Source organism: Alexandromys fortis, unplaced genomic scaffold (assembly GCF_014885135.2).
Source record: "Alexandromys fortis isolate MF-2015 unplaced genomic scaffold, M_Fortis_MF-2015_v1.1 scaffold_196, whole genome shotgun sequence".
NCBI lineage: Eukaryota > Metazoa > Chordata > Mammalia > Rodentia > Cricetidae > Alexandromys > Alexandromys fortis.
In genome coordinates, this window is record NW_026068078.1 from 2,010,546 (window position 1) to 2,035,647 (window position 25,102).

At 38.1% G+C, this 25,102-nt stretch overlaps 1 protein-coding gene across 1 annotated transcript in view; it reads right to left on the reverse strand.

Moving 5' to 3' along the window:
• Positions 1-25,102, reverse strand: part of Stpg2 (sperm tail PG-rich repeat containing 2) — a 1,012,587-nt gene that overhangs the window by 986,861 nt on the left and 624 nt on the right. Inside the window, exons 3-6 of the mRNA XM_050121746.1 lie at positions 20,554-20,682; positions 17,462-17,626; positions 4,468-4,580; positions 1,956-2,067 (exon numbers count right to left, since the gene is read on the reverse strand). Coding sequence (XP_049977703.1) covers positions 1,956-2,067; positions 4,468-4,580; positions 17,462-17,626; positions 20,554-20,682 — 519 coding nt within the window. The remainder of the gene's footprint in view (positions 1-1,955; positions 2,068-4,467; positions 4,581-17,461; positions 17,627-20,553; positions 20,683-25,102) is intronic.

Consider the following 25,102-nt stretch of genomic DNA (forward strand, 5'->3'; position numbering starts at 1 on the left):
TGCTGGGTTCATTTAGTGTTGCTAATATTTATATATGTTAGGGATGACTTCTTGGGACAGATCACCTATCAAGGGGCTCATTCCTGGAACAAACTGATTCTCCCTCTCTCCAGTCATTTACTGCCTGTAGCTCTTCATCTAGGGGGGGCTCTCTGATATTTCCCCATCTACACTGGCATGTCAATGGCGGTGTCACTTCTCAGGTCTTGATTAGCAACCACAGCTTCCCTGTCATATACAGAAGAGTTGATCATTCAGTAGATGCCCTGGTCCACTATAATTTTCAAATAAAAAAACTCAAATATACATCTAAAAATGGGATGGACATCTAAATGGGTTTAGAAATAAATTAATTAAACTCACACTAACTCAGGATTAATTATAATAAGTTCTTTATTTAAGGGAAACTCACAGATCACAGTCCTCTGCATGAACAAAGAACAGGAATCAAATCTAGCATTCAGGCAACAGAGAGTGTGCACGCACCTCTTTGGTACCAAAGGCCACACCCAACCTGGTCCAGCCTCTCAAAAGCCATTGGCTGAAGGAGATTCCCCATCATTATGTGAATATATCACAATTCAGAACAAAAGAGATGACAATCTTGCTTTGTACAATTAAAACCCCACCCAGAATATTACGCATAGTTTTAAATACCATATTTTTTTAAAAAAAAAAAAAAAGGTAGGGAGTTGGTGGAATACACCTTTAATCCCTGCACTGGGAGGCAGAAGTGGGTGGATCTCTGTGAGTCCAAGCCCAGCGTAGTCTACAAGAGCTAGTTCCAGGACAGAGCTATAGAGAAACCCTGTCTCGAAAAACCAAGAAAGGAATAAGAACAAGATTCAAAAACTAAGGAGCCTCCATATGTAATGATATTAGATTTATATTTTAATAAATAAGCTTTCCTGAAGGTCAGAGAGTAAAACAGCAGCACTGATCAGTTTTACAGTCCGGCCAGTGGTGACACATACCCTTAATCCCAGTAGCCATACTAGTTTGCCATAGAAACCGGGCAATATTCATGCATACCTTAATCCCAGCACTAGGGAGAAATATAAGATGGGAGGAGACAGCTCTCAGACACAGTCTCATTCTAAGATTCCTGGAGGCAGGATCACCATTTCAGACTGAGGTAAGAGCCAGTGGCTGGCTGTTTTGCTTTTCTGACCTTCAGGTTGAACCCCAATTTCTGTCTCTGGGTTTTTATTAATTGTGTTACATCCATAAGCCACCAAAAGGTTTTAAGAAAACCCAACACTGCATAATCACTTAAACTTCCTAAAGAAAGTAGGATGGAAAAGACATCACGGGTTTGGTGTGGGATAGTTCTATATTCTGTCAATTATATTTTAAATAAATGCTGACTGGCCAGTATCTAGACAGGAAGTAGAGGTGGGGCAATGAGAACAGGAGTATTCTGGGAAGAAGGAAGCTCAGTCCTGCAGTTCTGCTCAGACCAAGGAAGAAACAAGATGTGACCTACCTCGCTGAGAAAGGTACCAAGCCATGGCTAACATAGATAAGGAAAATGGGTTAATAGATGTTATAAGAGCTAAAACGAAGCCTGAGTTAATAAGCCAATCAGTTTACAACCTAATGTAGACTCTCTGTGTAATTTTCTTTGGAGCTTACCAGGTGTGGGAACTGGGCAGGACAGAAACCTCAACTAGCAGGCCCTCTGTTACACAGGTTAGGGAGGTTTAGTTCAGTGTGAAGATTTGTGAAGAAAAAGTATTGTCTACCATTGAAATAGAAAACAGGTACAGTGAGTTCCTGATGAGAAACTATCCAAGCAGAGACAGAGACCACATGGCATGTACCGCAGCAAATTCTATGGCACTCATTGAGTGCTACATTTTAGGCACAGAATACCTGAAAGAACTTTAATCTGGTGACAACGACTCAGTGACATGAGAAATATGGAAAACAGATATATATCCCTTTTAACTCACCTTTTTTTCCTCCTGCAACATTATTTGTTCATAAAGCCGTGGGGCAAATATACATTCATTTTCCTGTTGCTCTTTCTTGATGTTAATATTTTCATAATGCACTTTCCTTTTCCTTTGGAAAATTCAGAAAGAATTTAAGAGTTTTCAATTTTAAATACAAAAAAAATATTTATATGAGCAAAGATAGTTTTTTACAGCAACAGCTTCTGCTTTAGATGACATTGATAAAATCAATAGGTTGGGCCAATACACTCACATTCTAATGAAAATGCATTTTCATATGGTTGCTTTTATCTTTTAAAATCTGGAGCATGGAGTACTGGGGCTGCAAGGATGGTTCAGTGGACAAAGGCACTTGCTTTCAAGCCTGATAAGCTGAGTTTAATCCCTGGGACTCACATGCTGTTGTCCTCTGACCTCGGCATGGGGACGAGTGCACAGGCACATACAAACACACATGAAAAGGAAGGAATCAAAATTCAGAGCACTGTTATAAAATTGTTCAAATAATTATTCCAAATGGAAAAGGGGATATGAGAATTATAGCAAGAACTGACATAATCAAAGGTAACCAAAACCAAAAATTCCTAATATTCTACATACGACAAGTAGCAGTGGCATTCCCTTTGGCTGCCATTTTCTTTTAAACCACCATAGACTACATAAGTAAGTGTGCATGTTATGTTTCTAGCATAATTACTAAAAGAATAAAATACAAAGGTATACCTTTCAGATTAGGAGAGTAAAAGAATAAGAATAATGACCTGGGTATAAATCCCTCAAAGGAAGTGCCAAGCTCTATTCTTATTATATGATTAAGTCCAATACTGGAAGATAGCAAGGATTCAATATTTGTTCAGTAAATGAGCTATAGCCAAGAGTCAAAGCTTCCAACTATGCCCACTGCTAGCATGCAGATGTATCTGGGTCTGGATACAGAGAAAATAATCACTGGGAAAATTCCCAGGAGAAAACTCATGCTGTGAGGAATGAGCCAGCAGAGAAGCTGGTATCCAATAAACAAAGAAGAGCAAACCACTACTCAGTATTGGGTAAAAGTACTTGTCACAAGAACTAACAGCGGAAGGAGAGAACAGACACTGGAAAGTTCTTCTCTGATATACATGGGGGAGAGAGGAGGTTCACACACACACACACACACACACACACACACACACACACAATTAAAAAAAAAAAAAACAGCTAAAGCTAACCATATGGAGCAGAAGTAGCCCAGCTTCCCCTGAGTCACAGCTAAGCAGCCTTGTTGTGCTATGACTTAACCACAGCCTTAATTAAAGGATGTGAAACTTCCCAGCACCCCTAAAAGGATTTAAAAGTCAGGTATTTTCTTTGTTCTAGGGGTTTCTCAGAAGGCTTCTCTGGCTACCCTATGCTTACCTATCCACGACAGCTTTCTCTTTTACTCCTACTTTAAGCTACTCCTTTTAATGATGCTCTTCCAGGTTTTGAAGGGAAGCATCTCTTTGTCTTGAAGGCCCTGTTAACAACGGTTTTAGCATAATTTCCTTCCAAATGATTTCTCATCTCAAGATATTATAATGGTCCAGGACCCTTTCTCCTAATAAAGCTAACCCCTGCTGGTAATTATGTGTCAGCTCCTTTCCAAACCAACCACAGCCATTCAATCTTATATCACAGAATGCCATGGTCATGAGTCTCACTAGCTCAGAAGATCTTCCCAGTGTTCTGGTCAGAGAACGGAGACAAGCCAAAGGATACAGAATTCTGACCCACCTTCTTTACGGTATTGAGGAGCTTTTGTCTATTTTACATAGCACAGTACATCTTACTGATTGGGTACATGGGATGTGTGCTCAAACAGGTCTCAGTTAAAGTCTAGCTCTGGCACTTAAACAGTCATATAAGCTTGAACATGTTACTTAATCTTTTCTGATGCTTGGATTTTACTAATAAAATATGTAAATAATAGTAACAACAAAGAGATTTGTGAATACTAAATGACGTAATGTATAAAAAACAACTGATAAAATCTGGCTCATAAGAAGGCAATAGCTTTCTTAAGAATCATTCCAAGCCGGTGGTGGCGCACGCCTTTAATCCCAGCACTCGGGGAGGCAGAGGCAGGCGGATCTCTGTGAGTTCGAGGCCAGCCTGGTCTACAAGAGCTAGTTCCAGGACAGGAACCAAAGCTACAGAGAAACCCTGTCTCAAAAATCAAAAAAAAAATCATTCCAAAATATAATACTCTTTAGAGTTTTTTGTGCTAATTTTCCTTTTTCTTAATAGGATAACCTCATCTGAACTAATACAATACTTTACAGTCAGCAACTATATTAATGATGTTTAAGAAGTCTGTTCCACTTTTACTCTCTCTCCAAGGTTTTACTAAGTAATCCTGGAGGACCTGAGAATCATTATGTAACCCACTCTGGGATTGAACTTGCAGCAATCCTCCTATCTCTGCCTCCCACATGCAGGAATCACAGGTGTGTAGCACCATGCCCAACTGCTATTTATTTTTACTTACTGGATGATATCATACTGTCCAGGACCAGGACCTGAATGTTTGAGCAATTCTTGTCTTCCTGTAGCATTGCCAAAATGCACACCTTTGTATTTCAAAGTCGATTTAGGATAATCCTAAAATTGAGAAAGAATAAGAAAAAGAGCATGAGGCAAATTGAAAAATATTGTTAAATTTGACTGAGGTCTAATTACATAGCAAGAATATCCTTAGTCAAAGAAGTTTCACCAGTAAAACCAGGGCTCTTTAAGCTGAATACTGCCCATCTGTCTCATATGTCAACCAGGATTCTCCAAAAATTGCCTCTAATATTACTCTACACTGAGCCAGGGTGAGCACTTTGCTCTTAGTACTACATTGGCAATTTAATGCCTCCAGAACAATGAAGAGCAGTTCCACCTCTGAAAAGAGGTTGAATGTAGTATTTAGAAAAAGGAAAATATATATATTTATAATATGTTAATTAAACAGATTGAGAAAATACAATAAAACCAAGAGACCTCAGGCAATTAATTACACAATATTTAAAAATATATTCATGTAGTTTTATAAGAATAATAAGTACGTAATAACAAATTAAATACTATCCTAGTTCATGATACTGCTAATATATGAGGATAGGATCATTTGTTTAATACCAAAGAAATTGTTTGTAATGGTTTAAGTAAAATGCTGCAGGTTCCCAAGTGGTGGCAAGCAACAGGCAGCAGGTCCCAAGACCACAGCAGGCCATGAAGGCAGCTGGGTCCCAGGCAGGAAGCCATGTGGCAGGTGAGAGACCCAGATGGATAGGCACACCGTGCAGAGTGAAGTTGGATATTTATTTAGTGGGTTATGGAAGGAAAAAGGAGAAGGGGGAAGAGCAGAAAGAGAGGCAGACACACACACACAGAGAGAGAGAGAGAGAGAGAGAGAGAGAGAGAGAGAGAGAGAGAGAGAGAGAGAGGAGAAGTATGGAGAAGGGGGAGAGACAGAAGCTGCCTTTTCAAGAGTGAGAGGGGACTCAGTCTGGAAGCTGAAAAATCAGCCTGCCTTGGTGGACGGGAGAGGAGCCTTGTCTCTTAAAGGGAAAGGACACACCATTACATTACATTATGTCAGGAAAAAAAATCAACCAACATTTTTTAACATTGATAAGAATAGATATCAAACTTAAGCATGAACTACAAAAAGTTAAAGCACTGGTTTTCTCAGTAACTAAAACAAGAAAATATAATGCAGTAAAAATAGTGAATTCCCTTCCATAGGCTCTATTCTCTTGTTGTGCTATAGTCTTCTTAGTAAAATCATTTAAGAGGTCAGGAGAGATGGCTCAGTGATTAAGGGCAGTACTGCTCTGGGACCTAGGTTCAGTCCCTCATACCAGCATGGCAGCTCACAACCATCTGCAATCTAAAGTTCTCTTATGGCCTCTGTGGGGACTTCAATAATGTGAAGCACATATATACAAGCAGGCAAAACACTCAATAAATAAATTAGCAATAAATAAATCCTATAAGAAACAAGCTACTTAAATTTTTTTAACAATATTGTTTTAACTGAAGGTAGGCAATAAATTCTATATTACTTTTGTTGATTTCTCTGAAAAGCTGTCTTTATTAACTATGGGGGTCTTGTTTTATATATCTGTTGTTATGCCTGCATCCATGGCTGTGTACCATATGCATGCAGTTCCTGAGGAACCACAAAAGGCAATGAATCTCTTGGGGCTGAAAGTAGACTTATAGATGACTGTGAGTTGCCACATGAGTACTGGGAATTGAACCTGGTTTTCTCAAAGACCTGAGCCATCTCTCCAGACCATAAAATAGTTTAAAATAAGACTGAATTACTAAAACCATTACTATATATTGAATAAATCCCTGTAACATAGTTTAACTACATAAAACAGTGTATCAAGTTTTCTAGGTGATTTACTATTAAACACATTGTAATAAACTATCATTTATCATTACAAACATTATCAGTGCAACAAATAGAAATGCTAGTACCACAAAGCACAATTTCAGTTCAAACTCCTATCTATTGACTATCCTCACCTAGACTTCAAGAGTTGTATAAAAGACACACACACACACACTTTAATGGGTTTCCAGAACATGCACCAGGCCCCACAGCATGTGAGAAAAGCTGCAGCTGACCTCTGTTAACATTTCTGAAAGGCAGAAGCTGGTGATGATGGTTGGATTTTTGGTGACGAATAGTCAGTGATTTCTGGTGAGAGAAGCAACATTCAAAGGCTTTGGAATGCTGTGACAGAATCCAAAAAGAAGCCACTGCATCTGGACACAAGAGCTGAATGTGGAAAAATGGAGTCACCAGCTGTTGTGTGGCAGTTTCCTCTGAGATTAAAACTTTGCATCTTAGAGAGAGAAAAATTTGTCAAGGCACAGGGTGTTAAAGGAGAGATAAAACGGCAGGGGTTCTTAGGGGGAAGCTTGTAAAGACACAGGATGTTTCTGAAAAGGCAAGAAAACAACAGGATGTTCTAACATTCTGTTCTGCAGGGAAGCTCATTAAGCTCAAGAAGTAAACAACTCAATAGCTTTGGGAAGTCACTGAAACTGAACAGACTCACTGGGTCCCTCCTTTTCCAAGTGAATATGAGCAGTCAGGATTGCTGAGAAACACTCAGACAAGCTGTGCTGCCTGGAATAGGCAGAGATGAAACAAACCATCTAGAAGAAACTGTGACCAGCAGAACTGCCTGAAAGAATTTACATAACCTGAGCTGCCTGAGACACTCTCCAACCCTGTTAAACTGCCTTCAGGCTGGCAGAGCACTCCAGGTTTCATGAGCTGTCACCTATGCTGGGGTAGGCTTTCAGTGACATGCTGGTGGCCATATCAGAGGAACAGTAGGTCAATTGAAGTTGTATCAGCCCACCAGGAGGAAAATTTCTGATGGGTGAACCACAGACTGCAGAATGTCTTTTGTTCTGCTGTGCCTTTATATGTTTGTCACTGCTGTATTTCTCTGGTATCTGGCACGGTGTGAATGGGTAAGGAGAGATTCTCCACTGCCTGTAACGTTGTGTGTTTATCTCATAGAAATACCCTGTTCTACTGGGCATTCTTTTACCTGTTGATTATTATGAAGATGATTTCTTCCTAAACTGTGCTGTCTAATTGATAATAATAATGCTAGTTTAAATAGTTTTGTTGATAAAAAAAAAAAAAAAAACAAGGGAGTGTCACACAGAACACATGAGTTTCTATTGAGGAGCCACATAGACTGTGACTTAGGGCAATGATTAAGAAAAACAATTGAGTCTTAGTAGCCCAGCTAGCTTAAATTCTTTTAACCTTAATGTTGAGAGATGTGTTCACAAGTTTCAGAGTGCATCACAGCTGAAACAAGGCTTTGAAAATAACTACAATGTTTTTGTCAAATAGCTGAGGTGAAAAACCCGAGAAGACAAAGTTTTAGAAAAGCACATAGTTGGATGAGAAACTCATTAAGGAAAGGGAATAAGAACAAAGCAACCCGACTATCATTGGCTGATGTGCATTTTTTTCTAGGATTGGTTGATGACCAACAGTGATGATTAATTCCTTATACCCATTTCTGTCCTCATGTCTGGTACTGTAAACCTAATTTCAATATGAGAAACTATTGATGAGTGAGTATGCACTCTAAGGATTTAAAGTAGAACTGATTATTTTTCATGTGTAAAAGTTTACATTTGTAATTCTTTTAAGATTCCTTATAAGATTGCCTTTCAAGATAATTAATAAAGTGATTGGTTCTTTCTTCATAACTACAAAAGGCAGCCTGCCAGTAAAAGAATATCTTGCTTGTTTACACACTGTTAATCTATAACAAGCTGCCATCCTGGTCTACAAGAGCTAGTTCGAAGAAATGCTCTAAAGCTACAGGGAAATTCTGTCTCGAAAAACAAAAATAAATAAATAAATAAATAAGCATTGATAAAAATCAGTATTATTTTGGAGCCCCTTCTAATAGAGCATAATACCAATAATATATAAAATGGGCAATGTCATGGCTGTGAAAGATCACACTGGTTGTAATGATCAACAGAAAACACCATTTGGCAATGATGGCAGGGCCTGGTGGGGGCAGAAGCTGTTTTCACTGCAAATAGTGCACAGGAAGCACAGAAGAGAGCCCTCAAAGACTTCAAGAAAGACCCAGGAAACAAAATTCTACAGAAGGCTAGAAGTCCTCTTATTTGATGAACACCAGGAAATGTGCTGTTATATAAATAAAAGGATTCATTCTTATCTCTTCTGGAATGACTTTAGTATTGTTTATATCTCACTATGTTTGAATTACTGAACTACAGATTTCTTCTTATGAATTACAACACAAAGAGAGAGTCATCTTCTCTTCAGTGTGGGCACTCAGCCTTAACACCATGCGTGATGGGTGAAGGAGTCCCATAAAGCATTACATCAAAAGAAGATATATTGTTATTATTGTCATTACAAGTAGGGGTTCCAATTGATATATGATGATGAATCTCAGCCTCTGATCAGGTCCTTGAAAGAAAAGTCTATGAATAAAAAGTGAAAGAGCTGTCTACCAACCAAGCTCTGTAATACTGTGTGTGTGTATGTGTGTGTGTGTGTGTGTGTTTCCACGCTATAGGACTCCTAGGGATAGCAAAAAAGGAAAATAAGAAAACCTAACACAAAAGGAAATAAGGAAAGGTATCTAAAGGCCTTAAAACAAGGTTACATGAATTACTTTAAAGTTCTTCAAAATGGCTTACTAGTGGCTATGTTCTCAAAAACTAATGTTAACTAAAATTTTGAGCTTTTATTTGAAAGTACATTAATCCTAACCTATTGCACACTCCATATGTATGAGGGTAACTTTCACCTTTCACCGGGAGGAAGTGCTTGATGGTGTCTCCTTGGCATCATCTTCCCTTTGAGGTGACTAAAAAGGGTCACTTAAACACAAGCATCCATTACTGTGACAGTTATTCAGTAGCTAACATGACTCCTGAGAAACCCAGATGTAGATATGCTGGACATAGAATGCTCTGCATCCAAGGCAGGATAGAAGCCAGAGTTGAAAATCCAGGGTAAATTCTGATGATAGGAAAACCATCATTTCCCACTTACGCTGCATTTTGTTTATATATAAAAATGAAGCAGAACTTCATAATCATACAGACATGTCCTAGTACTAATCCACAAATATGACCATGTTGAGTATCTTAGATATTTGTACTGCACACAGCAGTGTATCTTATACATTCACTCTAGCCTACAGATTATAAAAAATTAAAACTTTTATATCACATTTTTAACCTTACAAAGATCATAAATGAGGTGAAGTAGCTCAGGCCTTTCATCCCAGCACTTGAGATGCAAAGGAAGGCCGATCTGTGGGAATCTGAAGACAGCCTGACCTGCATAGCAAACTACCAGGCCAACCAGGGCTACACAGTAAGGAAAAAAAATTCTGTCAACCACCACCCTACTATATTAGGAATTAAGCCTAAGTCTTTAAATGTGCTAATGAAGTGTTCTATCACTGAGCTCCACATCTAACGAAGGACTGTATCAACATAATTTAGGAACTTGAGTAGAAATGTGTCCAAGAAGCATTCTTCAATATTGAGATTTTACAGTTCAACCTCTGAACAATTCAAAATGAAATCCTTTATATATGCATACATACATTCACATACACAAAATTTAAGGCACTAGCAAAATAATTTTCCCGTATGAACAGTAAGAGGCACACTTAAACCACGTGAACAAACAGCTACAAGTAGCTCATTAGCCTCTATAGCACTCGGTAAACGTTCAGTCTCAAATTTAACTTGAAAGGCTTCAAAAGCAAAACACAAAGGATAAATTGATGCACATTTAATCCTCAATCACATGTGCTTTCATGTTAAGAATTGTTGCCAATGCCAATTTCAAGGTCACTGTCCCTGTGGAAAGTTACCAACCAATAAAATATGCCTTAATTGAAGCAAACTCAGCACAGAGCTGTGACACTTTAAGTGAATGCTTTAATGAAATTTGAAAAGGAATTACTGACTGCCACTCTGACTGACAATTAGATGGATGAAGAGGGGACTTTCACCCCTCATCTTTCCATCATTAACTGTGGAAATAGACTTGTGGAGAATGACAAGTGTTGAGGTGCATCAGCTGAAGACGGATGGGATGCTCTGTGGCGGCTCAGAGGTCAGCAGTGTGATTTCACTTCCAACCTCCTTGTGGAAAAGAAGATCTAGAAATACATCTCTAGCTGTTATTTAGAAATGAGAAAGGCTGTGCTTTATCTTTCAAAATGTTTTACTAAGTAAATTACATACAGAATTTCTCTGCAGATGAACTTAGCTGAAATATATCATTTGTCAGTTATAAAGCAATTCTCTATCTAAGCTTTACCATATGCCTTCAGGAGATATGACTCATTCATTAGAAAAATGCACAATAATTACCCATCTATTATATTATTTTGCTAATGCTTCATTGTGTTCCTACCTGGACAGTGACGCTAAATACAGTACTATCCCCAAAAAAGAATAAAAAAGAGCTGCAAAGAAAAAACAGAAACTTCGATATGATTTGATTGAGCATTGCTGCAGTATTATTTACACAGCGCTGTCAGAATCTGCTTTCTGCAGAAGCAGGAAGAAATGGTACCTTCTGCTACCAAGCTTTCACCCACTCTCAAACGCAGGATGCAAATTTCACAGACTATCACAATAAACTTGCAACTGAGCTTTACTGAATCTTCCTAAATACAGAGGAAGATGCCTTTAAGTTTTTATATGGCTTGCTTAATTAAATTATATTTATACTTGTAGACCAGTAAATTATTAGTGGGAATGACTCAATGATTACTAAAATAGGTCATGTACTAAAATGTGTCTATTCATGATCTATTATAATAATTTTCTTGTTTTCTATTAATAATTTGACCAGAAGTAAAGCTTATAAGTCAGTATATTAATTATTCGTGTGAAAAAATATTATGAATCTAGGAAATCTTAAAAGTATTACTAATAAGTAATACATATATCTTGCTAATATATAACAAATTATTATAAAACAAAGAAATAGTTTACCACAAAAATCTCCCACCCAAGGATCAATGAACATCACTGAAGAGATATGGAAGATGGCAGAAGCCAGAAAACAAGGGAATCTGCTGTGAGATTGTGCCTTTTAGCTATGATAGGGAAGCAGTATCCATAAAACCTCAGCAGCATGGCTTCCTAGACAAGAACTGGACAATTCCAACACCACTTGACATCCCAACATAGATGAGGGAAATTTCACAGGGCCCCAACCCTAGATGAAGAGGCACAGGCAATTAACAACTACTGAGAGAGGGAGATTAGTCTTCCCCAGGGAAAAGCCCCATCTGATTATCCTAGAAGCATATACATGCAGGAACCACAGAGTGGATGCAGCAGGTTATATTTATATGTTTATTCAGTATGTGTATATGTTAAGTGGTTAAAGAAGAGGAATCTGTGAATTTGAGTGAAACACAGGTAGAAGGAGGGAGAGGGAAAATGCTATAATTACCTTTTAACTAAAATTTTAAAAATATATTGTAAGAAATTCTGAAGAAATAAAATATAAAATAAGTATGGCTGGCCAAGCATATGTGAAAGATTTCAAATCCTTTGAGCATATGCATAGCTGGGTCATATAATTTTAGCTTTGTGAGGATTCTCCACAGTGATTTCTAGAGTATCTGGATAGGTTTACAGGTAACATCAACAGAAAAAGGGGATTATCTTTTCTCCACAATCCCTCCAACATCTGTTATCTGTTGTTCAATTGATGTTTGCCATTCTGACTCAAGTAAGATTAAAAACTCAGGGTTGTTTTAACATACATTTCCCTAATTACTAAAGATAATTTTTCAAGATATCTCTTAGCCATTTTTTTTCTCCTTTTGAGAACTCTCTGTTTGCGTCCCAGGCCAACCTAACTAACAGGTCATTTGCTTTGGCTCTTTGTGTTTTATGGTATTTATATATTTTGGATATTAATCCTATATCACATGTGTAGCTGGCAAAGAGTCTCTCCCAAATCTGTAAAATATCATCACCCAGTTGATTTCAGTTTTCTAAAACCCACCTGTCAATTGCTGGCTTTAGTTCTTAGGCAAATAGTGTCTTTCTTATTCAGAAAGTTCTCTCTTACGAAACATCTATATCCCATAAGGCACTGCCTGTTTTCCTCTATCAGTTTTTGATGTTTTAGGGTTTCACATTTAGGTCTTTGATCTACTTGGAGCTGGTTTTTGTGAAAGGCGATAGAGATGGCCTGACTTGGTTATTTTACATGTGGACACCTTGTGTTCTTATTTGTAACCCTTTTATTTCTTTCCTGCTTGTTTTAAGTAAGACACTGAACACTGTATTGATTAAGAGTGGAGAGACTAGAAATACTTGTCTCATCACATATTTGAAAGGAAAGTCTCTCAATCTGTCCCCATTTAGCACCATGTTATATACAGGCATTTTGTCATAGATATCCTTTACTTGGTCATGTTCTTTCATTTTTTTATTTTAGAGAGCACTTGGAGAAATATTCTGTCTTCTATGAAGGGTTAGCAAGATTCAGCAGGGAACATATCTGAACCCTGACTTTTCTTGGTTGAGGGGTTGGAGAAGTGTATTTTTTGTTGTTGATGATGATGGTGTCTTAAACCTTATTTACTGTCTGTCATTAGTTAGGGTTTCTATTGCTGTGACCATGACCACAGCAACTCTTATAAAGGAACCCATTTAACTGGGGCTGCCTAACAAGTTTCAGAGGTTTAGTGTTGTAGAATATTATTTTAAGGTATATTACTTTTGTTTATGCTCCGGAACATTTGTTTAATGATGCAAAGATGTGTTTGATTAAATAAAATTTACCTGTAGTTAGAAGGCTGAAGTCAGCAACTAGCTGACAGGAAGTTGTAGGGAGGAGGCAGGTGGAAAAGGGTTTTTAAGAAGCGGCCATGAGAAGCATGAGAACTTCTTGAGAGAAACAAGGATGTGAGCTAGGTAAGCTGCTTGCTATTCAGCCTTTCTGGAGAGCACGATTCTACCTCAACCTTTGAATACTGAGTTCTTTAGAGAGACAGAAATTTAAATAGGTTCCCTCTGTAGCAGTGAAAGAGTGTGTGCCTGAGGGAATAGAATTTCCTCAAGCTATGGCTCTTGCAGCCTAACCATTGCTGGAAGCAGCAGAACTACAGTTGCTGACTAGGACAGCCATAGCTCAAAAAGAGCAATAATTAAGAACAAAGGACAACAGTTTAGTCTATTATCACCATGGCAGGAAGTAAGGCAGCATGCAGGCAGGCATGGTGCTGGTGAGTTCTCCATCTTGATCCACAGGCAAAAGGAAGTGAACACACTGGGAAATGCTTGAGCATATTAGACCTCAAAGCCTACCCCCACAGTGACATACCTCCTTCAACAAGGCCATACTCCAACAGGTCACTCCTCCTAAGAGTGCCAGTCCTTATTGGGCAAGTATTCAAATATAAGTCAATGGGGGCCATACCTATTCAAACCACCATACTTTCATAGGTCTTTTAGTTTGTTTATATCTTCTTGATCTAATTTTGCTAGATCACATAGGTATAGGCATTTATTTCTTCTGTGGTTTCCTTTAATTGATTCTTTGGGAATTTTACATCATGCACCCTGATCATACTGATTTCCCATTCCTTCCATTTCCTCCCAGCTTGCCTTGTGACACCCCTTCCAACTAAAAAAAAAAAGGCCAATTTGTGTTATGGTCAAACTCTCAGTGGCCTGTCATTCCTCCACCTCCCCAAGAAGCCATCAACTGTGCAGAGTTAACGTCAGAATCCTTATCACACTCCCTAAGAGTTCTCTTCAATGGCTTCTTATTTTGGCTGTTACACTTTCGCGGGGGAGGTTGGAAGGTAGGGTTTGTCACAGAAGCCTTCCATGTCTATCCCTCTCAACTGTGTGACTGCAATCATTGATATCACTGCAAAAGTGGCTTCCTTGCTCTTTACAGCAAACAAATTACAGGAGCACAAGTCATGGGCTTCCACATGATTTCTGGCAATAGCACAGAACCTGGCTGCAGTAGGAACACTGACCCAGACAAGGCCTTCAGAAGTAGCCTGAACCACAGACATCAACTTGGCCTCAGGTGGCAATGCAGTTCACTCACAACAATATGGCCCCCAGAGGCAATTTTCAGAGTACCTTCTAATGATTGTCCTGATTTCATGAGAAACTGTGATTACATTCTCTTTTCTATCTCTAATCTTATTTAGTTATTATTTTTATGCATGTGTATGCATGCATTTGTGTGTGTGTGTGCACGCTCGTGCGCGCAGGGGCACATATGTGCAGTTGCTCACTGATGCTATAAACGGGAGTTAGATTCCCTGGAGCTACAGTTACAGATGACCCTGAGCTACCTAATGATGGCAGTTGCTTTAGGAAACTCTAGAAAGGCAACACAACCTCTCTTAACCTCTGAGTCATCCCTATAGCTCCCTTGTCTCCAGTTTATTTAATCTGAATCTTTTCTTTCTCCTTCTTTTGGTTATATTGGGCTATTTATTTAATATCTTTTATCTTTTATTTTATTGTCACTTATTTATATTTATATGTATGCCATGGTGCATGTGGAGATAAGAGAAAAGCATTCAGAAACTGGTTCTTTCCTTCTGCCACATAGGATCTATGGAGTTAATTCAGCTTTCCATGCTTAGTGTGAAGCACCTCTAACTACCTAACCATTTCACTGGCACCCAGAATTTTTAATATAAACAGTCATAGCCATAAGCTTTCTTCTTTCGGGGGGGGGGAGGTCTTAGGCATATCCCAAACATTTCCATTCATTTGACTCTAAGAACTTTTTTTTGCCTGTTTTCTCAATGACCCACTGGCTATTCAAAAGCATAATGTGGAGAAGTGCTACAGGTTACCACATTTGTAACAAACAAACTTGAATAAAGAAACTGGAAACAAATTTGTCTTCAGAAACCAACAGATATTCCACCAGTAGCAATGCAAAACAGTCTTACATGGGTCTATACCATCAACCCTCAAGTCCAGAACGAACCTACAGCTCCTTATTCTACCTCTTGCTAGTATAGTAGTTCAAGACCTACAGATAAAAGCTTAAATATTCTCAAGATTGTTTTTCTTTGTTATGCTCAGTTATCAATTTTAAAACCATTAATATTTTCATTACATCACAGCATTATAATAAGTAATATATTGGGGTAAGGAGAGTCAGGTCTTGCTGTGAAAAAGGGACAAGTTAGAAAGGCTATGTTTTCAGACTGTAAACAGAAGTATATTTATAAGGTCAGACTCAAAGCTAGTGGTAGTAAGCCTTAACTATTCATTTCTAACTCTGTCCTCAAGTGCCTTCAAAGCAATGATACGATCAAATCTCTACCTGAAGAAAACAGGGTCTCTTAAAAGAAATGGCTAATGGGAAACTGGGGAGGGAAGAAGTGGTATGACCTGCCAAATGTACAAAGTGATGTGACATTTCAAAAGGACACAGTAGCAGAGTATAGGGACTTCCCAGAATGAAATATGAGATAAGTTAAGGTTCAAAAATAAACAATGAAAGTAGTAAATTATAATATTTTAAGGAAAACAGAAATGCATGAATCTAATATAAATACATAAGTGAGAATGAACCTAAAATTCTCTTTTAAAATATTTTAAAAGTGCCAAAAACAGACATTATAGAGAAGATGCAGTCAGGAAGCCAACATTTGATAAGTATCACACTAAAACATTCAAATATCATTAGTAGATGATAAAACTAATAGATGAAGAATTTCCAGGGACAGTTTGACAAAAAATAGGGTAACTATATAGACTTAAAGTACCTCTCCAAAAATACCTATAAATTCAAAAGGGAAAAATAGTAAGTTTATAAGAAACAAAATTAGAAGATAAGACCATTACTTGACATTATCCATATGTGATAACTGGGCAGACATGTTATTTCTCTTTCTGTAACCCACTGAGAACTCCTGCCAAAACTGTAGCATCTGTTATATCTGGATGATGGCTGCATTAATATCTGTCCTTATTGCTGCAGTATGTGTTCGACATGTTAAGAAATTACAATGAAATATTTTAAAGTTTTTAACAATTCAAAGCATCTAATACCCTCAAACTCCCCAGTATGTGGCTGTTCACAAACGAGAGAGTTTCTGGAGTACTTGATCCTAACAAATGAATAGTGCATGAGAGTGTGGGCAGTAAAATCATGAGAAGGCTGATCTCTGCCTAAAGTCATCCCTTTCAACTTTCCTCAGTCTAGCCTTGATTTCTATCATTTTCCTCACTGTGATTCCTTCTCCCAGGGCCAATAAATGTATAAAAATACAGTAATATCAGAGTACTATATACTTCTGCCTTGTCACTGAGTAAAATCATACTTACTATTTATATTCATTATATGTTTTATGAACAAATCATGTACTTCAACTGGCTGAATGAAATTTTGACAACTTACTATGCTGACAGTTAAGATCTCCAAGAGATGGACCTGATAAACCATATTTGGTATTTCAATCACAGAAGCTTCTTTTTCTTTTTTACACTAATTTGCAATGAGAACGACTGACACATTCTCAAATCAAACTTTTAGAAATAAAGTGTGCAAGACCGGCTTTAAAAGCAGGGAGAAAGTCTGCACTTCATCTGTACACAGGGCTGAAACTTCTAGAAGCTGCCACTGTTCCTTTTTACTGAGTGTGGAGTCAGACTACACACCTCAGATTTCCAGGTGGCTAAGATCAGCCATCATTGAGCTCTAGCTTCCAAGCCTGGCCTAAAGAGCTTTCATCCATTTTCTCTGTTCTCTTCTGCTAGCTAGAGGCAAGCACACATGTAGGAAGAGAAATTCTGCAGTACACGGCCACTGAAAATCAGTGTTCTGACTGTTACTTAACAGTTGCTGTCGCATGAATGAAACGTACAACAGTAAGCAGTCGTCCAAGTGTCCTCATCAGACATTTGCTACTTACAAACTGAGGCTTGTAGTACGCTGGGCCTATTGTGTCATCACCAGCAGGTGGTGTGCGCTTCCTGATACTGTCATCGTCATTGAGATGATAGCCGTGTGACTTTCCAGGAGAGGGAATTGAAGGAATATCAATGCTCCTGAAAACTGCAGGTGCTCTAGAAATTTTCTTTAAACATAAAATGTTTGTGAGGAAGACATTTTATGTTATTCAGAGACAAGAAGAAAGAATAAGAACAAAATATTATAATTTACTAAAGGCAATCATTAAATATAGATTTAATGAAGTACATAATACTAACCAAAAAAATGTCTTATTGAAGGAGTGCATTCAAACTTTAGCACATCTAAAGTCATAGACACTGTTAAAGCCACCATAAGATCCAAGGACTTACTTTTTTGTTGTTTTTTGTTTTGGTTTGTTTTGGTTTGGTTTTTGGTATTTCAAGACAGGGTTTTTCTGAGTGACAGTACTAGCTGTCCTAGAACTCGCGCTGTAGACCCAGTTGACCTTGAACTCACAGAGATCCACCTGCCTCTGCCTCCTGAGTGCTGGGATCAAAGGCATGCACCACACCACCAGGCTAAGGATTTACTCTTAACTTGGTCAGCTATTTATCTTTCTTAGTAGAGCAAATAGTACTGATTTTAAAAATGATAAATAACACAAGGCATTGCTGCAGCAACATCAGACACTATGAGAGTGTCCACTATACAGAACAATCCTGAGTTCATTCCTTTAGTTCATTTAGTAACATTTCCAGCCTTCATTCCCTGCAACTCTTGACTATCTGCATATGACCTGTAACTTGTACACATGTGCTAACTGTACAAGCTACAATGCAGAAAAATGTCTATGAGATGACGCTAAAGTGGATGGAAATGAATCAACCCCATTTATTCCTATGGTGTGCATCAGGTGTAAATATGTAATAAATAATAAAATGTAGGCTTTAATTCTGAAAGGACTATGGCAAAATTGACAATCTTTATATTAAGTGAGAGCTTTTTTGAAAAGGTTTTACTTCCATGGAAAATAAACAGAGGTATAAGGGTATATACTTTTTAAAAGTATATATCAAACAAAACATGGCCATTTAAAGGATTTAGTTGTGTAGAGTAAAATAATGTGAGATTATGCTGATCACTGTATTTTCTGGACAAACAAATGGATGCCATGGTGTATGCACACATGTCACACACAACAGAAAGGCTGCACTGCTAGAGATGCTTTTCACTAGAGACATCAGCTTAGCAGCTTCAGTGGCATTTAAAAAATAATTACAAAATTAAAACAAGAATGCATTAAACAGTCTTCTTTCTATTCAGTACTCTCAAAAAGGACACATCAAAGGTTTCAAAAACAATGTCCTTTCCTTCCTGGAGATTCTGTTCATGTTCATCTCTCAGATCTTGTACTTCCCACAGTCCACAGAACACTGCACTTCCCTCAGCCTACCCTGCCAATACACACTGCAGTCTGTGACCCAAGTGCTGTTCCACGACTACAGCGTTTCTAACCACCATGGGAATTCTTCTTTAGGACCAAATGAAATCATCATTCTCCTACTCCTCCAAAGATCCTTTCATTTTGGGATACTGGTGATCCTTTTATTATGGCTCTAAAGTAGTATTTCATCAGCTATATTGTCCCAAATTTTACCCCCTACTAAAATTGTGCTTCTTGTGATTTGCCTTCTATGTAATAAAGAATGTCTAGCATTATGTTCATTAAGTGACAGACATGGTCATTCAGCAATGTTTGACAATCAGTAAATGAACATCAGTAAATGTCCTTACACATGAAGAAAACTCAGTCTCACCTCTGCACTGACATTATTCAACTAAGACCTTAATCCTAAAATACAAGGGCTCTTTTCTCAGAACTGTTGAAAATATGATTAGTTTGAGCTATGTGAAATACTTGGAATAAAAATATAATCCTTCTTAATAAAAACATGGCCAAGCCCACATTAAATAATGTTATTTATTTCAACAGTGTATGGCTTTGGTACAAAAATAACTGATTCTATAACATGAATTTATTTTTCCAAATGCAATATCTATGACTCTCTTACAGAAATTCTTCACTTCAAATAAAATAATCTTCCTTTGCCTTCCATAAAAAACAATTCTGTGTCACTCATAAAGCACTCCATTCCCAGAATACATGTTCCAATGGCACTCGTCAAGGCTCATCTCCAAACTCCACTGTCCCGTTTGTCTTCTAGCAGGCAGCAGCCTTTAGATCCCTATGCATTTCAATGCATGATCACTCATCTGTCGCTTTTGAAATAACAACTACCTCTGTCCCCCATCTCAATTGTCAGCTTTCTTCCTTCAAGGAATCATGTTTTTGTTCTGTGCGGTTCTAAAGAAAGAACTCAGGGCCTCACACAGGCTGGGTAAATGCCCTCCAATACCAGATGACACCTTCAGCCCAGGAATCATGCTAATATTATTGTTTTGTTAACAGGTATTTGCACACAGTCACTAAAAAAAGTAAACTAGAGGGGCTGGAGAGATGGCTCAGAGGTAAGAGCATTGCCTGTTCTACCAAAGGTCCTGAGTTCAATTCCCAGCAACCACATGGTGGCTCACAACCATCTGTAATGGGGTCTGGTGCCCTCTTCTGGCCTGCAGGCATAGACACAGACAGAATATTGTATACATAATAAATAAATATTTTTAAAAAAGTAAACTAGATAAATGACCAGGCTTTAAACCTCTCTTCTTCCTGGTCACTGCATGTACTGTAGTTACAGAATAGTCGAGAATAAGAAAGGAACTCAATGATGTAGCTCAAAGGTGGAATTAATTATCTAGCACATACAAGGCCCTGGGTCCAATCCCCAACCATAAAAGAAAAAAGACTAAAGAAGGAAGCATGATGTTAATACAGTTAAAAACTACCCTTTATAAAAATTATTTAATATTATACTTATTTTATAATTAAATGAATATTAAATAATAAGGATTTTTTCTTTTTTCAACATCAGACAAACAGCTTAGGATTTCTTTTTTATGCTATCTAAAAGTTATTAGAAGCATAACTTAAAAAGTGACACATTGCAGATGTTCTTTAGTGTGGAGTACCTGTCTGCTCCTGGTGCACAATGTCCCAGGATAAGGTCGAACATAGCTTGCAGGTCCTGGACCATCCGAAGTAAGCTTCTTAAATCGTTTCTCTCGGTTTTGCAGACTATGGCCTCCTTTTATTTTATACTAAATTGAAGGTTGAAACTTATGAAGTAATTCAGGAAGTACTTAATATTTCCTATTTTGTAAATATAAAATATTAGCCAACAGTTTTAAAATGGAACCTGAGACAGTTAAGACCCTCAACTGAAAACAAGTTTTTCTAAAAGAGTATACTGAAATAACAATTGTAGTTATAACTTTTGACTCCAATCTCAGACCAAACTTTACTGTACTTTATGGTATTCTAAGGTTATACTATAAAGGAATTAAAGACAGGAATTTCCAGCCTCCCAAAAAGGGTCAAAATAGACTGTGCTGCATATCATTGGAAGAATGGATACTTAGGAACTGAATTTTCAGAATATTTCAGCAACAAGTCGGGCCTTCTGTGCTGACTAGTTTTATGTTAACTTGACAAAAGCTAGTCACTGAAGAGAAAGAACCTTAAATGAGAAAATGCCTCCATAAGAAATGGCTGTAGGCAAACCTACTGGGCATTTTCTTAGTGATTGATGGGGGAGGGCCCAGCTCATTGGGGTCAGCAGAAAATCTCTAAACTGGTGGTTCTGGATTCTATAAGAAAACAGGATTGAGCAAGCCATAAGGACTAAGCCAGTAGCAGTACTCCTCAATGACCTCAGCATCAATTCCAGTCACCAGGGCCTGGCCTTCAAAGATGAACAGGGATGTGTAAATGTAAGCCAAATAAACCCTTTCTGTAGTGATAGTCATTTGTGTTTAAACAAATAAAGCTTCTTGAAGATCAGAGTGCAGAGCTAAGCCATTAGAGGCCAGGTAGTGGTGGCACACACCTTTAATCCCAGGACTGAGGAGACAGAGGCAGAGGGATCTCTATTAGGTCAAGGCCATCTTGGACTACACTGATCCATCTAAAAGAGAAAACAGAGCTCACACAAAGGTGATCCCAGGTTCTGTGATCACACAGCTTTAATCCCAGCACTAGAGAGGTGGAGACAGGGGTGATATGGCTGGTTGGAGAGAGGAATATAAAATAGGAGACAGGAGCTCAATGCAGTCTGAGGACCAGTGCAGTCTGAGGATGCAGTCTGAGGACAGGATCACCCCTTTGGTCTGAGCATTGGTAGAAATAAGAACTCTCTAATGACTGGTACTCTGCTTCTCTGATCTTTAGCATTAACACCTATATCTAACTCTGGGTTTTTATTATAAATACCAATTAGAATTCATGCTAATGAATTCTGGCACACAACTTTTGGGGTACACATTCATGAGAAAGCCATTTGTCCGTGGCTTTGCAGCCACCCGCAAAGCCGGAGCTACACGCAGCCAGAGTCCTTCCCCTACTGGCTAGGTTTTCCTTTCTTCTCTCCTGGTGGGCTTTCCCTGGACCCCCTTCTCTGGCTGCTGCCAAACTAGGTCACCGCCTTGAAATCCAGTCAGGCTTGTACTGTTCTACACAGCAGCAGTCAGCCTCACATCTTCATCTTCATTGTTGGCAGATTTAGTGAGGAAACTGGGAATTCTTAAAGGGAGGAATTAGTTAAAAGAGTAATTTCCTCTGTTAAAAAATGGAAAACAATTACGACAGAGAAAGTTAGATCTCTGTATGATTGTGCAATGCTTGCACTTCCTGCTTACTCAGTAAATATTATTTCCTTCTTGGGTCTCTGAGAGTGTTGAAGATTAAGTATTTGTAGTTTTTCTTGTTTACTAGATGCAGAAAATAAATTCATTTAAAAAACGTAATATATATAAAGTTGAGAGACATAAAAACATAATTTTGAGTTCAGTTGGTAATGCAATTTAGAATAGAGAGTAGTCTACCAGGAGAGAAGAAAGGGAAACCTAGCCAGTAAAGCAAGAACTCTGGCTGTGTGTGCCTCCAGCCTTTGCGGGTGGCTGCAAAGCCGCGGGAAAACGGCTTTCTCATGAATGTGTACCCCAAAAGTTGTGTACCAGATGTAGCACGAATTCTAATTGGTATTTATAATAAAAACCCAGAGTTAGAAATAGGTGTCAACGCTGAAGATCAGAGAAGCAGAGTGACCAGTCATTAGAGTTCTTACCTCTACCAATGCTCAGACCAAAGGGGTGATCCTGTCCTCAGACTGCATCCTCTCAGACTGACTGCCTCAGACTGCACTGGTCCTCAGACTGCATTGAACTCCTGTCTCCTTCTACCTTATATTTCTCTCCGCCCAGCCACATCACATCACTCCTGTCTCCACCTCCCTAGTGCTGGCATTAAAGGCATATGATCCCAAGTGCTGGAATTATCTTCGTATGAACTCTGTTTTCTATTTTAGACTGTATCAATTTTGTGTAGTCTGGATGGCCTTGAACTAACCATCTGATTCCTGAGTCCTGGGATTAAAGGTGTGTGCTACCACTACCTGGCCTCTAGTGACTTAGCTCTGCACTCTTCAGGAAGCTTGATTAGTTAAAACAAACAAAATATCACTACACTTTGGACTCACCAAGACAGGATAGATAATGGAGTATTTTCCTCTGAAATTGTCGAATGCAAATGGACTAGACATTGTTGCTATACTCATTGCCTGTATACATTGCATATAGTTATCATATATAATTAGTTATATATGTACTTATTGTATATAGTTTTTCTTATATTAATTATAGTCCTCTTTTTTATTTTAGACAAAAAGTAAAAATGTTGTGATATTTTGTTTTAGTGAATGTGCTGCCCAATTGCAGCAGAAGACCCCGATATTCTGGAGACTTCAGGGTCACTGGATGGACACCAAGGACAGCATTGCCTATGGTGTAAAGCCAGGCTGAGTCTAGGAGACGAGCTGTGTAGGTTGTAGAGGGTGGGACCAGAGAAGTGATTTGGGCCCTTTGGAGAAGTCCAAAGCATTGTTTTGGATTCCAAAAGTCGAATACTGAGATTTACACTGTTGGACTCTGGTTTTGGATCCCAGAAGTCAGATACTGAGATTTACACTGTTGGACTTTGGTTTTGCTTTGTTCGTATTATGACTGGGCCCGTGTTCTTCCCTCTTGAAACAATTATTTAACTGATCACAGTTACAAGACATTGAAATTTTAAGGGGAGTTTGGGGTTTTATAGAGACTTTAGATTTTTAAAGAGAATAATTTAAAAGTGTTTGGATTTGTAAAGACTGAGACTTGGTAAGTTTTCAAAACAGTATATAATGTGATACTGATGTAAATGCATGACTTTGGGAGAGAACAAGAAAGGAAAGGGTGTGACCTAACGGTGATATGCTTGTATGTCAGTTGCTAAGGAGTCAATTGTGCTAGATAGTTTTATGTGAACTTGACAAAAGCTGAGAAGAAGGAAATTCTTGGACATTTTCTTAATTAGTGCTTGATATAGGAGGTCCCAGTTCATGGTGGGAGGGAATACCCCTAGGATGGTGGCCCTGGATTCTGTAAGAATGCAGGCAGAGTAAACCATGAGGGAGCAGCACTCTTCCAAGCAGCTTTTGATCCCTGACTTCCTTCAGTGATGAACACTGGTGTTTAGGTGTCAATCAAGTAAGTCCTTTCCTCCCCAAGTTGTTTCCTGTCATGGCATTTCAATGCAGTAACAGTATCACATATTGGTTATTTACAGAGAACTTTATACAGGCTTATTAGATGACAGCTTTCTGCTCATATTAGTCTTAAGAACTGCTTATTCATAAAACATACTAGAAAGAATCTTCCATGGCTTGTCATACTACAGCTCTGGATTCTCCAGAACCAAAAAATTACCAGCAGACTAATGGCAAGTTCATTCCAGTAGAATTCCAAATGTTATAAAACTGTATTCATTGTAAGAAAATACAGCAGGATCTTCAGAATATACAGTATTTCTGAGTATTAATAGTACCATTTAAATTATTTTAGCCACAGACCTATGAGGCTATACAAAAACATGAAACAAGTGAGACATAGCAATATTAAAATACAGCACAAAAAGCATATTTCTGCTGCCTACATATCATGACCATTTTTACAATTCTCAGATTTCAAAACTCATTCAAAAATCCAATTCTGCCATTCTTATGAACCACTAAAATATACAATCATGTTTTGTATCATAGCATATATAGAATAATTAAGAACAGATGGGCAATCAACGTCAAGTGGATTTACTTTATATTATTTGAATTATAAAAAGAGATTTCATCAAAGAGGAATATATGAGGGGAGAATAAAATACAAGTGGCACTTTATATTATTGATACAAGAAATATGGGTTGGTTCTTATAGTTTTTGGTGGGGATTTTTTTTTTTAAATAGTTATTTATTATGTCTGCATGTATGTCTGCTGGCCAGAAGAGGGCACCAGATCTCATTACAGATGGTTGTGAGCCACCATGTGGTTGCTGGGAATTGAACTCAAGACCTTTGGAAGAGCAGGCAATACTCTTAACGGCTGAGCCATCTCTCCAGCCCTGGTGGGGATTTTTGTATAATGATTTTAATTGTT